General features: G+C 37.8%; 2 protein-coding genes across 4 annotated transcripts; both read right to left on the bottom strand.

Moving 5' to 3' along the window:
• Positions 1–245: 245 nt before the first annotated feature.
• Positions 246–2,814, bottom strand: LOC306984646 (uncharacterized protein). The gene is made up of 5 exons (XM_079586148.1): positions 2,627–2,814; positions 1,464–1,578; positions 1,165–1,330; positions 770–904; positions 246–549 (listed from the first exon to the last, which is right to left on the bottom strand). The coding sequence occupies exons 1-5, from the start codon at positions 2,747–2,749 to the stop codon at positions 456–458; spliced, it is 633 nt and encodes a 210-aa protein (XP_079442274.1). The 5' UTR covers positions 2,750–2,814; the 3' UTR covers positions 246–455.
• A 2,174-nt stretch (positions 2,815–4,988) lies between these two features.
• Positions 4,989–15,048, bottom strand: LOC306984863 (BOS complex subunit ncln). Of its 3 annotated transcripts, none has more exons than XM_079586568.1 (16): positions 14,943–15,048; positions 13,294–13,477; positions 12,151–12,341; positions 11,831–11,975; positions 10,261–10,358; positions 10,071–10,148; positions 9,150–9,253; positions 8,907–8,995; positions 7,981–8,120; positions 7,686–7,864; positions 7,021–7,108; positions 6,856–6,894; positions 6,381–6,553; positions 6,059–6,112; positions 5,369–5,447; positions 4,989–5,222 (listed from the first exon to the last, which is right to left on the bottom strand). In XM_079586568.1, the coding sequence occupies exons 2-16, from the start codon at positions 13,448–13,450 to the stop codon at positions 5,166–5,168; spliced, it is 1,671 nt and encodes a 556-aa protein (XP_079442694.1). In that variant the 5' UTR covers positions 13,451–13,477; positions 14,943–15,048; the 3' UTR covers positions 4,989–5,165. The 3 variants fall into 3 exon arrangements, 2 of the variants coding, with proteins under 2 accessions (XP_079442694.1, XP_079442695.1); XR_013794673.1 differs by having other exon boundaries at positions 4,994–5,222; positions 6,312–6,553; XM_079586569.1 differs by lacking the exon at positions 10,071–10,148.
• Between the last annotated feature and the right edge of the window lie 62 nt (positions 15,049–15,110).

Raw genomic sequence — 15,110 nt, 5'->3', positions numbered from 1 at the left:
AGATATTGTCATTGTAACAGAGTCACAATGAAATTCTCTGTGACACAATCCAGTTTGCAGCATATAAAAACAACAATTCCGACAAACATTAAAATGAAGATCAAGAACTACAAATTTCTATGAATTAATCCAATTATATATGTCTGCTAAATGATTAAAGTTCAAGCTTGAATTGTCGAATTTACATTGTATGCAAACAATGGTTTCCGTGGTAATGTTTGTAAGGCAAAAACAACACACTTAATGGCATCATAAACGTTGTTTATTTGTCATTGTAATGCACAATAACATCCAAAAATACATTTTACAGTCATTTGAATGAAGTTGCACCCAAGCATATTTTACCAGGCAGGATCTCCAAACACGTAAATAATACACTGTAAAATGACATTATCAAACCGACAATAAATGGAGAGAGAGAGAAAACATTATAAAAAATGCACAAACGCTGGCTTTTAGTAGTGCTTTGCTTCGGAAACAAACTCTGGGTGTATGATGTAGTGTCCAACTTTATATGGCTTCACCACATGGAAACAGCTGTGTCCTGCACTGCAAACCAAAACATCTAGATTTAAGAAGGAGAATCTCAGACATTCAAATGCATTGACAACTGAAAGATCAGTATATCGTGTGTGTGTGTGTGTGTGTGTGTGTGTGTGTGTGTGTGTGTGTGTGTGTGTGTGTGTGTGTGTGTGTGTGTGTGTGTGTGTGTGTGTGTGTGTGTGTGTGTGTGTGTGTGTGTGTGTGTAAACAATTGGGAATAAAATACCTGCAATCAGCAGTGGACTTTGAGCGTGATCTTCTGGGATGATGGGTAACCTGGTGTTTGAAGGGTTTTAAAGATGGCATGATATCCATCTGTTGGTTCCAAGCTGATCTGATACGATCTGTGTCTGAATATTTCCTGAATACAAAGAAGAAATTACCCTAAACTGTATGCAAGATATGAAGATAACTTATTTGAGGACAAAACCGTAGCATGATCAGTTCAGAAATTGATAGTATATTCAGAGAAACATATCAGGGATTGCATTTTACTTTTAAAGACACACTGATGCAATAATATCTTGTTTATTCAGATGCATAGGCATAATAGCATTTAAGTTCAACTAAAACTATGTTTGCAATGCCCATGCATATCAAATATGATTGCAAAAGTTTTACCCTTGTGTGTTTGTGTTTGGGATTGTTGCATGAGCAACGTTGGTTTGTTGTGGTTTGAGAAGCCAGGCAGCAGGTGGCAGTGTACAAACTGCAGAGGAGACCTCATGTGGTTTGGAGTCTCCTTGCGATGAGCTCTGCATCGTCTGTTGGTGTCCTGTCTGCTCGTCTTGAGGGCAATGATAATAGTTTTTCAGTTATAATATATACAAATATATTTTATGTTAGTCTGAAGCTGGTGCTGTCCAACTGATTTACACTGATTTGCTCAACCTCAGTTGACACAGATTGCATTGGTATACCTGGATACTGGATAGATATGTGTCTGACTGGAGGTAGAAAAGAGGTCGGAGCTGTCATCTGAACTTGTTTCCTTGAGCCATATCCTGTCTGCAGCATTCTTGGCATCAGGAAGTCCTGGGTGGCAAAGGGATTCAGAAACCAACCCTAAGTGGCACTTAATAGCCTGTAACACTGATCCCGAAGAGGTTAGATTGTTTTGCTAACATAGTGAGAGTCGATCCCAACCTCTGATCCCTGTTCAGTGGTTTGGAAACAGTGTAATCGGAGCCTCCTGTACAAAAGCCCCCTACATGTAGGTTGTTTTGCAGAATCAAGCGTCTACAATGTTCCCAGGCCTGGTGAATTATTAATGATTTGTCAGGTCAGTTAATTGAAAAATGTTGGCTGTTGTTTACAGCACATTTCTAACCTCAATACTGCATTTGAACCCAATTGTTTTGCTCATATGAAACTGACATTCACATCAGCAATAAAATAATGCAAATCAAGACTAGAGAATGCAAACAAACACTACACAAAATCCATATTAAATTCAAGTAAATAATTAATAGCACACCAGTGCTTGATTCTAAATTGTCTTGTGGTTAGAGACTTAACAATAGAGAAAAGGTGTAAATGCTTATCACACATATCTTACCCCTAAAATCTGAATGTAAAGATTTATAACTTCTCTAATCAGATAAAAAAAAAAAAAAATTAATGGAGACATTAAACTAATCAAAAGTGACAAGACATTTATGATGCTGTAAAAGATTTTTATTTTAAATTAATATTGAAGGTATTACAGTTTCTACAAAAATATTAAGCAGCAATAAACAGTTTTCAACTGTGATAATAATAAGAAATATTTATTAAGCTCCAAATCAGCATATTAGAACTATATTAGAAGGATCATGTGACACTGAAGACTGGAATCATGGCTGCTGAAAATTATTACATTTATTAATATAGAAAACTTTTACATTTATTTCTCAAAATCACTGTTTTTACTGCATTTTTTGATAAGATAAAAAGTCACTTCTTTCAAAAACACAAAAAAGTATGAATTTTTTGGGCAAATAAAAATACCACTGAAAAGTTTTAAAATTAGATTATATAGGTCTATAGAAGAAATGTTCATTTATGCTGGCGATCGTGCTATAATTGTCCAGGAAGCTCTTACCGGCCGTGGATGAGGATTGTTCCTGCGATATTCAGAGGACGGCCTGGGCCGGGTGGGTTTGACCCGAGCTGGGTAACTGAACTCCTCTGAGTAGGTGCTGCTGAAGTGTAGCTGAGGACCCATTTCCCCTGTGTACAGTAAGAGTGTGTCTGCGGCTCCTTGACTGCTGCCAACCAGACCTCACCCCCTCCCTCTCTTCAGCACCTCTGCTCTTGTGCGGTCATGCATCTCCTCCTGTACCCTAAATCCTTTCATCTTTCCATGAAAAGTATTCAAGTTGCCTCAAAAGTGAACATTTTGTCATTGTTTACTCATATAGGTTTGAAACTGAGTTAACAAAATGTATCACTCTGCTGCACCTTTTCTACACATTTTGGATTTGAGATCAAACTAAAGGTTACAATCTATTGTAGTACACACAAAGCACATCTTAAGCAATCATATGTGATGTTATTCTGGTATTCTGGCCCGGTTCTGTATTAGACGCTCCACTGAAGAGAGGAAAAGAGAGCTGGCAATTGGATAATCTGCATAGGCATCCGTCTGTCGCCAGGATTGAGCTGCCCTTGTTTTCATTTCCCCCTCGGCCAGTGATCAATAATTCAAGCCTTAGATCCTGTGTGTCTTTTGTGGCCCCTGTTCAGCGGGGCCAGACTGAGAGTTAAACAGGTGAGGAGAGATCTGGACAAATGCCTCAAATAGAGCTGGAAAGAATAGAGGCAGAGTGATATGATACTTTTAGAACTGATTATAAGAATAAAATAACTACAAATGTTGATTCTAAATTTTTAAAAATAAATCTACAGAATTATTTATTTAGCATTTCTTACATTTTGCTAAAAGTTGTGATATTGTGAAATAATATTGCAATTTAAAATGGCTGTTTTCTATTTCAACACATTGTAAAATTTTAAAAATGTCAGCATCATTACTCCAGTCTTCAGTGATCCTTCAGAAATCAGTCTAATATTCTGATTTGCTGCTCAGGAAAGATTTTTTCTCATTATCAGTGTTGCAAACAGTTGTGCTGCTTAATATGTTTGTGGAAACCGTGATAAATGTATTATTTGATGAATAGAAAGTTTGTTTTGAAAAATTTGTTTGAATTATAAATCTTTTGTAACATAATAAATGTCTTTACTGTCACTTTTGATCAATTTAATGCATCCCCCTTGCTGAATAAAAGTATTAATTTGTTGATCTTTAAAATGACATTTTCCTTTCTCTGTGAATGAATCATAACACTATGCCATAACTTCAGAATGCTAATGACTCCACATTAGAAAATAACTCTATGATACATTAAAGCTACACTGTGTACTTTAAGTTGATTCTTAGCAAAAAATTACTAAAATCAATTCCACTAATCAAGTATTCTCGAAACCGTAGAATCTGCCATTCAGAATACATAAGAGCAAATCGCTCGAACAGTGGCAGCCATGTTGCGCCTCCATCTTGAAAATACATTAGCCAAAGAGGGACATACCTGGAAATTCAAGCTTCGCCTTTCGTGCTTTTACTCAGGGGCAACGTGACGAATGCGAGGGGGAGCCCCCGTAATAATAAGGCCACCGTAGGAGTTAAAACACTCTCGAAAGTAATATTCAGTTGGTAGTCATACAATTTCATCGCTAGATGGGAGAAAATCTCACACAGTGTAGCTTTAAGGCAATCTGCTCATGTCATTGTAGCTACAATAGTGTGGATGACAGTAATTAATGTGTAATCCTATATGAGTGAAAGGAGTTCCTCATTCATAAGAGATAATCAAGACAGTCATCATTTAACTGAGCAAAACTGGCACTTATCCACAGTCCCTGTCAGCACCACAAAAAAAATCCTCATTGTTTGTGCCAACACAAGTAAATCAAATATGCGTTTCAGCGACCCATTATGGACAGCTTGCCGGTTACTCAGATAGTTCCACAGGGAAAAACGTTCCATTCATAATTATTGACACAAAATAGGTTTGAAGGGAGGTTACTGTCCAGGTCTACTTTTTAAATAATCACTCAAGTGCAGATATACTTATATTTGTGTATCATTAAGCTCCAACTTACTTTTTGTAGTTTGTTTAACAAAACACGATAATTTATCTTTGAAACATTGTCGACTGGTGTTCGTAATCTTCTCTCTCATATAGGTGTTCAGTGAATATAATTCCACTACATAGGTGACCACATTCAACAGATCCGCTCACTCTTACTTGGCGTCAGGTTCCTTTTTAAAGTGACTCATGATTTATCCATGAGTTCCGTTCTACTCCCAACATATCGCATTTGCGTGGGGTAATAATCATCTAATTTAGTCTAAAGTGTAAACATACAGTACAGTTCTAGAAGGATTCCAGAAAGAGCAAAGTGGCTGATTCTAAAAAATCTTTAATTTAAAAAAAGAAGAAGAAATCAAACTGAACCCTGGCAAGGGAATTATTAAACACAAGGTAGCCACTTTAAATTCAAGTTTTCAGTCCTCACAGGAATACATTGGCCATGCTGTAGACTTCTCTGCACTGGTTCTTTGATGCGTCTAGTCCAGTTTATTGGTGCTTGGCTTTCATTGTTGCTTTCAGTTTTGTGTAGATGTTCCCAAAGTTCTGCAAACAAAAAGCAATGATCAAACCAAATGAAGGAAACCTTTTGGATTACGGATTGAAATTACTGATAGATATTAAATTCTAGCCTATAAAGGTATAATATTGAGCTCAGGTCTCTAGTTTGGTATACATTACCCATGGCTCACCTGGATTGCGTAATAAACCATTCCAAGGTATCCAGCTATACACCCACCCAAAAATAGGTCAAAGGCGGCCGGCTTCACCCTAAAAAAAAAACAATTATAAAAAAAATAAAGGATTGGTGTTAAAAAGGAAACTGACTGAAAACATTTTCGCTAACTAAAATTAAAACTACTGTTAATGGAAATTTTTCAAAATGACTCCAAACGTAACCGATTGAAAATAAACTATTATACCCCTGGGTCTGAATCCAACTAGTACAGTAAGGGATTTAAAGTCAACACTATTTACTTTATTAATATACATGTATGCACAGCGTCTGAAATCGAAAACTTCCCTACTGCATAGAATGCGAAAAACTGTACGTCTAAAGTGTAGTATGTATGAATACATAGTATTCGAAAAATAGAAGGCGAAAAGTCCCTGATGACCTACTTCCGAGATTCTGAAGTGTGCATTCGATGGACACTTTACTATCCCATGAGGCCACGGGAGAGGATGTATTAATGGCAGTGTCACAACTGACACTGGTTGGTCACGTGACAGAACGTATTTTTTTTAACGGTCGTGAAAAAGTTTACATTCAATTGTAGTACCTACTCAGACAGTAGGTTTACCTACTCAATTGAAAAGGGTTGTTAATGCTGTTTCATCACAAGACCAATCACAACCAACCAATCACAAGACTCACTCACCTGTACATCATCATTGGTTGGTTCATTTGATCAAAGAACGTGATTTCAGGATCCCTATAAAAGTCAGACAAAAACAAGCTTACTCTGTGTGTGTGTGTGTGTGTGTGTGTGCGCGCTGTAGTTTTGCTTTTTGCAGAAAGTGTGTCGGTAAACATTGTTTGAACTTTTTTGCTACTGGCAAGATAAAAAGATGAATTCTGGCTCTGTGAGTGTATGCGTATTTGCAACTCTAGTAAAATATGCATCTGTAAACCTGCTACAGAAGTCTTTTGAAGTCTTGCTTCAGGCCATTGATGAGATGAAATATTGTGTCTGTGTGTACCTTCTGTCCAGGTGGAACGTGTGTCTATGGACCTGCTTTAGATAGTGTTTGAACTCCTGCTCCAGGCTGCTGATCAGGAGCAGTTGTCCTGGTTCTCTGTCCAGCAACTGAGCGGCTCGGGGAACAGACGTCATCATGCTCATCAATGCAGACAAATGGCTGTCTTGAATATCCTACATAGCACATAAAGGTTACTTGATGAACTTCAATTTTGGGACAACCGCTGAAAATTCAGCTTTGCCTTTACAGGAACAAATTTTACTTTAAAATAGGTCAAAATAGAAATTGGAATCATTTTGACAGTTTGTATTTTGATCATATAAATGCAGCTTTGGAGAGCATAAGAGACTAATTTCAAATGTCCAAATTTTTAAATGGTAGGTATCAAAATTGTACCACAGTAGATTTTTTTTGGCAAAGTTTTAGCTGGATTAAGTCTGATAAAATAAAAAACAGAGCAGAAAAAAAATATTACCAAACTGCCTTTGAAAACCTGCATGTCCTTAGCAGAGCCCTACAGCACAAAAAAGATGATATATATTAATGAAAAGTGGAAACAAAGACAAAAGTGGTCTGTATGTGCTTTCAAGGTTGCCTTGAAAATTGAAATTTGGCGAGACCCTCCAAACGTTTGCCTCACCTTGTCTGAAAGATTGTACATGAATCTTGCCAAGGACTCAGCGACTATAACGGCGTTCCGCTTGAGCTTCCTGATGTCCACCTGTGCCCTAAACATACAAGAAAAACTGTGAGATGAGAAATTGTGCATCTGTCATTTTAAAATGTAGTCTGAAATGTCTGCTGTAACAGAGTTGCATTTCATGTAGTCCAAAACAATTGGATAGGAAACTTGATTCACACTGGTTTCAAGGATAAAAAATGATTTAAAGGTCCTGAAAGAGATTGTTTTCGTGGAATGGTACTGGAAAATATTCATCTAACCTGACAGATGTCACTGACAAAAAGTGACTGCAGGCCACATTCAGAAACTTTGTTCAGCCAATCAGAAGACTTTGAGGCTCTTTCCACCTATCAATTATTTTGCACATTCAAAAGGCAGCCAATATATGGGAAGCAGGAAGCTGAGTGGTAGTTGAAGTGTATCATTCAGGTTTACGGCATATTCAGTTTCATAAGCAGATGTCAGTTTTTAGTTTGTTGTGCAAGAAGCTGTGGGTTTCTTTGTGGGGTGGTTTTTGAAAAGAGTGGACTAGGCTAATTCACTGGCTCCCTCTGGAAGACGTTCCAGAATGGGATTTGCTTACAGAACTTTAACTTTGGAAAAATGTGGTAGACTTTTCTCACATGGTGTCCAGGATAGATCCTCTCAGCTCTGATTTAGGGTTCTCAATATGCGACAGAGTGAATCCTGGGATGTGTTTCATCCCGTAGCGCTCATGCTCCCAAGCCACGTTGGTCTCCTGCAGGTTGATCTTCTTATGGACCGTTCCAAATCTCACCCAGGGGAACCTGGCAGAGATTATCTTTAAACACAGAAAGGGAAAAGATGTACAGTACAAGAGGGTCAATTGCCAATCACCAAGTTTTTTTTTCCATTGCACATAGACTAACTTCCACTTCATGCATAATTCAACTTAACCTGTTCTAGCTGCTGAATGAAGCTGTACTGAGGCGTCCCAGGCCTAGGTGGCCGTGAAACGTGTAGGAAAAGCTCATCTCCGGTGCCAAGAGAGTCCAGACATATAACGAACGCCACGTTGTCATGCAAAAGGCTGGATTCTGCATAGAGTCATAAAAAAAATGTATCAATATTCTGTATTTCTTCTGTTTAAATGCCTCTTGCTTGGATTGACAATACTGACAAAAGTGTGATATTATCAGGCAATAGTTATGATGGCGAACTGAATAAGATATAATTGTATTCCTTGTCATAAAGGAAACATGAAAACTTTTTGAAATCAGATTCAAGAAACAAAAATTTTTATATATATGTTAGGTCAAATTCTCACTATTGACTAGTTTCTTATTAGCATGCATATTACTTGAATATTGGCTGTTTTTAGTACTTATAATGCACATATAAATGCCTTATTCTGCATGACCATATTCTACATCACTTAATCCTACCCAATACCTAAACTTAACAACTACATTACTAACTATTAATAAGCAGTAATTAATGTTTCTTGAGGCAAAAGTCGTAGTTATTAGTGAGAATTGGACCCTAATCTAAAGTGTGAGCATACTGTATATCACGTTTATAGTACGAGGGCTCATACTTTTTACACTCTTAAAAATAAAGATTCCAAAAGGTTTTTTTTCCACAGAGATAGGCTACCATAGACCACAGTTCTTAAAATAACCATTTTTTCTTAATGTGAAGAACATTTTATATAATCTAAACAACCATTTTCTATTATAAATACATTTTTGTGCCAAGTAAAGTTTCCATGGATGTTAAAGGTTCTTCATAAAACCATAGATGCCAATAAAGAATCTTTATTTTTAAGAGTCTTGATTGGAGAGTAAAATGTGTGTGAAGAATACTGGCAATTATTGACTTACCTGCATGGTCCATATTTTCCTCCAGCCAACGCTTGGTGCCAAGGAAATTATATTTACCGCCACCAGTCAGGGAGAATAAGAGGTGGTATCTAAAAGATTTTGGAAATGTGATCCAAAATTTAAATACAAAAAAAAGAATGAAAATGAATCAGTTGCTCTACACATCTATAAGCTATTGTGTTGCCACTCATGTTGCCAGTTTTTCAATTATTTTCCTAACACAAATATATAGAATGAACTAACGGAGCCTGGTTTCGTGGATCACTGTAGAGGTGGTGAAAGAGTCGAACCAGCTCGAGAAGAATGGTGACACCACTGCCATTAGAATCCGCACCATACGCCAGTCCCTACAGCACACATACACAAATGCCTCACATATACAATTTCATAATACACTCTAAAATGGGTAGGGGAAAAAAAACACATCATTTCACTGCCCTTCAGTAAATACAATTTCAAAATTATCCCTATTATTTTGGCCAAAGGAGAGATAAAGTATCAATGATATGCTAAGCATACAGCCAAGTACATTGTTTTCGATGTGTAAAGCGCCAATGGAAGTGATCTGCCAGGTGGTGACTGTAAAACTCATTGCCAGTGGGAACATTTTACCATCTGAACCCGTAAAACACAGTGGTAATGAAATGCTTTGCTGTGATTACAAGATTACCACAGCATCATTACAGGTAAATAACTCAAAAGCATAGGTCTTTATCAAAACATAAATTCAATTATGGGAACAATCTATATTTCAATTTTGGTTCCTGTTAAAAGATTCTGATTTGACTAGTTGTGGTGCATGTTTTTGATTCACTGGCTCCACTTTTACATAATGAAAAGAGATTTGGAATTACAAGTTACAACCACTTGTCAGTTCCCAACACTATAATTCAATACAATTTTCATTGGTGGGGTTTTGAGATGCCGGTTATATGAATATGCTAATTTCTGACCGAAGTGTTTGAGTAAAGGTCAGTTCCCACAGCAAGTGAACCATGCCAATTGACAACATGCATAAATCATTCGGAATCATGTTTGAAGGGAGTGTGATGTATTATGTGACCAAAAAATGATTAAGCATATATTAACACACTGAAAAAAAGGGTTCGTTCGATCTTGATCTCCCAGTGTGTATGTGTGTGGACATTAATGGGGGTGACTTACGGGAGCAAGACCAAACGTGTCATAATGGGCAGTAATTACAATGGTGGGTGGGTCTTCTCCAGCTCCAGGAAGTACTCCCTTGAAATGAAGCAATAAATCCACTTGACTGACAGGTTTAATTATAGCTGAACACTGTTACGTTGTACAGAAAAGGATAGAGTTGTTGTGTGTGGCCAGCTGCCGTTCTCACCTCTAAAGTAATGATGGTGGTATCAGTAATAGGCTTGATGGGGGAGTTGTTGCTCACTAATATTTGGAAGGCGGTGGCGGTGATGATACTACGGAGAACTGAGAAAGAGAGAAAGTTGATTCACATGGCTTAAACTTTACAGTGAATCCGCTTTCATGAATATTTACGAATAGCAGTTAGTACATGCAAAAATATTTAGGCCTACATTTTTTTTAAGATTTATGTATTTGAATTGCGCATAAAATCCATTTATTTGGATTACACCGTTTTAACCTAACTAATAAAGTACCTTAAATCTTAAAAGTCTTTGGGATGTGCTAGAGTAGACTTTACAGAGTACTTGACTCTTGCTTAGTCAATAAAAGATCTTGAACAGAAATTGGGAATAAAGGTAGTGATGTAATTTCCATCAGAGGTGCAACAATTTTTGGTCAAGATCTTATAGCCTATTGTCAATACAAGAGACAAGCACTTTGTAAAACCTATTCCAGCACATTCCAAAGACTTTCAATTAATTTAATGTCTGGACTGAGAAGTGCCAATTCATGTAGGGAAATGATTCTTCATGCTCCCTTCCAACCAATCTTTCACAATTTGAGCCTGATGAATCTTGGCTTTGACATCATGGAACATGGCCACGCCCATGATTTGTCTTCTTACATGGTTGTTTAAGAAATGAAAAGCTACACACACCATCAGTTATGGTTAGAAGAACTGTTGCCAAACATATAACATGCTAGAAACATAATCCTCACAGCAATACTGATCCAAGTCATAGACTCTTAAAGGTGCTATGTGTAGTTTTTCAACTAAAATGAATCCATTTTTTATTGCCTGTGTGTGAAGGGGTTGTAATCTCACAATAAAATGATCCACTTGGCGGGTTTTGCTTTTACCTCTGAAAGCAAGTATTCCTATTTCTATGTAAAGGCTCTGGGTCGGATTTGCCGCGAAATCCAGTGACGTGACTGAGACCTGCATGCGCTCCCGAGCCTCTCGCCTCGTCTACTGACTTTGCACTTAACAGCGACGACACTGCAACATTATGACATGGAGTCTGCTAATACTAAGAAACGACCTGCTCCCAGCACAACACAGACTCCAACACAAACTCCACATAATAATAAAAAACTAAAACAAAGTTTTATCTGCTGAAGCTCGTCAGGCCAAACGTGATTCGGATCAACTTCGGACGAAAACATGGATCATTGGCAGGGCTTTTGAATCATGGAGAAACCTCCGCTTTGTTTTGGGTATAAAAACAGACCCGGAGTTGGCTTTCATCCTATTGGACAGGTAAGCTAACATTACACACACAAAGCATGTAAAATATATTTTGATTTTGTACTTTATTTATTTTTTGTAAACGTATTGGTTGCAATCTGAAATATCACTGCTAGATGCCGCTGAAAACTACACATAGCCCCTTTAAGTATTTGCCTATTTAAATCCAAACAGCAACTTTCTTTTGTTGTTGGCTGGACAGTGTACATTTGAGTGTCTTCAGCTTTTTACAGCCGGAAGGTTATTTAGTCAATATGTCTGCTGGCACTCTGCAGTTCCCTCTCACCTCTCACTAGTACAGAAGCAGACTTTGTTGCTGCAGCCTGACTGACTTCTTCATACATACAGAGCAGCTGGTCATCCTCTGGGACCACATACACAGGCATGAGGGTCTCCTTCTGCAGGACCTGAGATTCCGCCACCATGAAGCCCTAGAGATGGTTGGGGACATTTTCTGACCTTTAGCTAACCAGGTTGGGGGAATTGAGAGGTATCTAATGTAATCTGCTTCCTTCGCTGATCACAAATAACCTATAGTTACTGGAAGAAACAATGAATCAGCAGCAATATATCAAGCGTAATTGTGCAAAAATGTTTCTGAATGACCTGCACTATATCCTCTGGTACAGACGAGAGATTTTGGGGTAGCAGTATCAAAAGCGCTGCTGCATTCTGACTTTTGGCCTCTAAGTAGCGCTCTGTGGTGAAATCAGGGAGCTTCATGATCACACAGCGGCGAGTCAGAATCGTGTCCGCAGCCGATCGTGCCTCCGCCACCACAATAGCTCCACGGCAACCTGTGGGTCAAAGGTCAGAGTCTAAATGTCATGATCACCTTTGATATAGTGACACGTGTGTGCATTCTAAGAGAATTTCCAGTGGTGCGTTTCAAATCTCACTACATCCGTAAGGAATTCAGAATAAGTCAAATTCTGTGGTATGGCATCTTTTTTTAAGTGCATCTATTATGCTTTTTTTTTAGATATTACCGTGTTATATAGCTGTTTGTGAATGTTTAAGGTTTGCAAAGTTTCAAAGCTCAAAGTGCATGACAAATAAAGGTGTCTCCCAAAAGAAAGAACCGATTCTGAACTGCCTGAAATGAGTCATCAGTAATTCCAGTCTTACTTCCTGCACAAACCTATGTAGGTTTGTAACAAATTTGCATAATGCCAGCCTAGGGTCTTCATCAAATGCCCTCAAAAAAACATCTACTTCGACCCGCCCTCAAACAATAGTTGTAGCTGAGGCCTTGAAGAGTTTGGTTTGTGTTGTCGAGAAGATGCTGTTTTCTGCGCTGCAAAATCAAATCCACTTTGCGCGCACTTCCAAAGGATGAGAATTTAGGCTCAAATTGATACAGTAAAACCAACACAATCGTTACTGTTCGTATCACTGTGTATCAAGTGCTGAGGAACCCTCAACTAGGCTGGGCCGTCTAACCAATCAGAGCAGTGTGCTCTCGGAAAGGAGAGGACGCTGCAATGTATATTATGAGAAAATTAAACTTGTTTGACCTTGGATGCATGTAAACATACGGAAGGAGGCCAAAACATAATTAGGAACCTTTAAAAAGCATAATAGGGGAACTTTAAAAGGATACCAAGGCTATGTTTGAAGTAGCATACTGCCCGTTTCCCACAATCCATTGTGCTTGACTTGTAGACTTAAACGAATAATTCACGGCATGTTTGGAACGGAGTAAATGATAATAGAATAGAACTATCCTTTTAAACTATTGTGTTTTACCATGTTTGTCCTGGTGTAAGTTGTATTGCTGCATTCTGTAGGCGTTGAACCCATAGGAGGATGCTGCGGGCAGGGCAGATGCATGTAGGAGATGCACTGACAGCAGCAGCAGCGCCGCCACTTTAGAGGTCCTAAGAGTCATGTTGATACCCCACATCTGAGTTCGCCCAAAGAACCAACACGTCTATGAAAAATGCAAGATGGAATATTAAAAACAATAATAAACCTTTTTTTTCCCAAGTGTGTAAACACAAAAAAATTACAGGAAAGCATCCATAGAAACACTTATAATAAAATATATGTAAAAATGACTAATACACTCTTAAAAATAAAGGTTCCAAAAGGGGGTTTCCACACCAGTGCCATAGGATCATTTTTGGTTCTCCAATGAAACTTCCAGTGAACCGATTTTCAAAGAAGAACTTTCAAGAACTTTTTTTTAGTGTGTAGAATATTTTAAGAATCCAAAGAACCTTTTGTGCAATCGAAAGTTTCCAATGGATGTTAAAGTTTCTCCATAGGTAAGCAATAAGGTATGATAGCTGCTGTATAGCGTCGTGCCTACAATCCCTTCAGATGTCACTTTATTCATGATACAGCACAAACATTGAGTACTTGATTGCTTTTATAAAACGGTTACCATACAAAACAATTAAAGCAACACAAAAATATATAATGCAACTTTCATGAAGTAAAATCACTAAAAGCCTTCCTTCCACTGGAAAAAATAGTCCTTGGCCAGCAACAGAAGTTACATTGTTATGCCATTAGATGGCGGCAAAGACTCTCTTTATGAGTGAGTCACTCAGTAGCGAAAAAAAAAATTTAATTGAAAGGACTGGAACTTGTTGTGAACACAGAACAACTGACAAATGCTTTGACTAGCGCTGTCAGTGTCATGGCACTGGAAAACCTCTTAACTGTTAAAAGGACAAGATATATAGCAGCATGCATTAAAACTGATTATTATTTTTTTATTTTTAAACATAGGACTGACCTGAAGGAAAATCCTAAATCTGAATGCAGGTGATACACTCCATCACTCTCACACAATACTCTTCTACTACATCATACAGTGAGCTTCAATAAACAATATAATTTGAGAACAATCAGTTTACTCGGTCATAGCCATGTTTTACGACTAGAAATATCAGGTTTCTAAATGCCAATGAAGAACCTTTATTTTTAAAATTGTTGATATTTCTACTGTAACTACTTGAAATTTACCTGTAACACAAATTTTTTTTTAAAGGCTATTTTATATAGGCTATATAAATGAAAATTATTTTATATTGGCAGTCCATGGGTTCAGCTGTGAGTCTGAAAAAGGTACCTGGGCCTTTACAATATAATCAGCCATGTAAAAATGGCAATACTGTACATTTAACACCAAACAGCCAGTTTTCACAAAAATACGATTATCGTATTCTGATCGATTATCACTTCTGTAATCATGCAGAATATGGACACAACATAATGAGCAAAAACAAAATGTGCTGAATATCAACGCCACCTTTGCACTTGAGATTTGCTGCCATGTGTAAACCTTAATTAAAAGTACAACAGATGTACTAGAACTAGAATTAGATATTAGCAGAATATATAGGCCCAAGCCGCCAAACACGGCCCAAGTTGAGATTGTAACTCACCCAAAGTCTACGTTAGATCTTCCGCAGTGTGAAAAAACGATCCGTCTTGTTGTTTGAGCAGGATGTGGTGTCCAAAGCATGGCCAGGGACAAGGCTTAGAGAGGCCCTCAGGTAAGCCTAGTGTACCATATGGCCCAGACGGGATAAAGCTAAGATAATCAGTCCTCC

This window comes from Phoxinus phoxinus, assembly GCF_949152265.1.
Source record: "Phoxinus phoxinus genome assembly, chromosome: 17".
Taxonomy (NCBI): domain Eukaryota; kingdom Metazoa; phylum Chordata; class Actinopteri; order Cypriniformes; family Leuciscidae; genus Phoxinus; species Phoxinus phoxinus.
The sequence above is the reverse complement of the archived record's forward strand: the minus strand, read 5'-3'. Positions and strand labels throughout refer to the sequence as shown.

What these genes read in the sequence shown, in the direction of transcription:
- LOC306984646 (XM_079586148.1), bottom strand. Translation starts at nt 2,749, where the DNA reads ATGGGTCCTCAGCTACACTTCAGCAGCACCTACTCAGAGGAGTTCAGT. An exon ending in ACAATCCTCATCCACGGCCG is followed by an intron (nt 1,579 to 2,626) that starts GTAAGAGCTTCC and finishes TTTGCCACCCAG; the next exon opens with GACTTCCTGATGCCAAGAAT. An exon ending in CATATCTATCCAGTATCCAG is followed by an intron (nt 1,331 to 1,463) that starts GTATACCAATGC and finishes ATTGCCCTCAAG; the next exon opens with ACGAGCAGACAGGACACCAA.
- LOC306984863 (XM_079586568.1), bottom strand. Translation starts at nt 13,450, where the DNA reads ATGTGGGGTATCAACATGACTCTTAGGACCTCTAAAGTGGCGGCGCTG. An exon ending in TGCTTCTGTACTAGTGAGAG is followed by an intron (nt 10,359 to 11,830) that starts GTGAGAGGGAAC and finishes TCTCTTTCTCAG; the next exon opens with TTCTCCGTAGTATCATCACC. An exon ending in GATCCACGAAACCAGGCTCC is followed by an intron (nt 8,996 to 9,149) that starts GTTAGTTCATTC and finishes AAAATCTTTTAG; the next exon opens with ATACCACCTCTTATTCTCCC.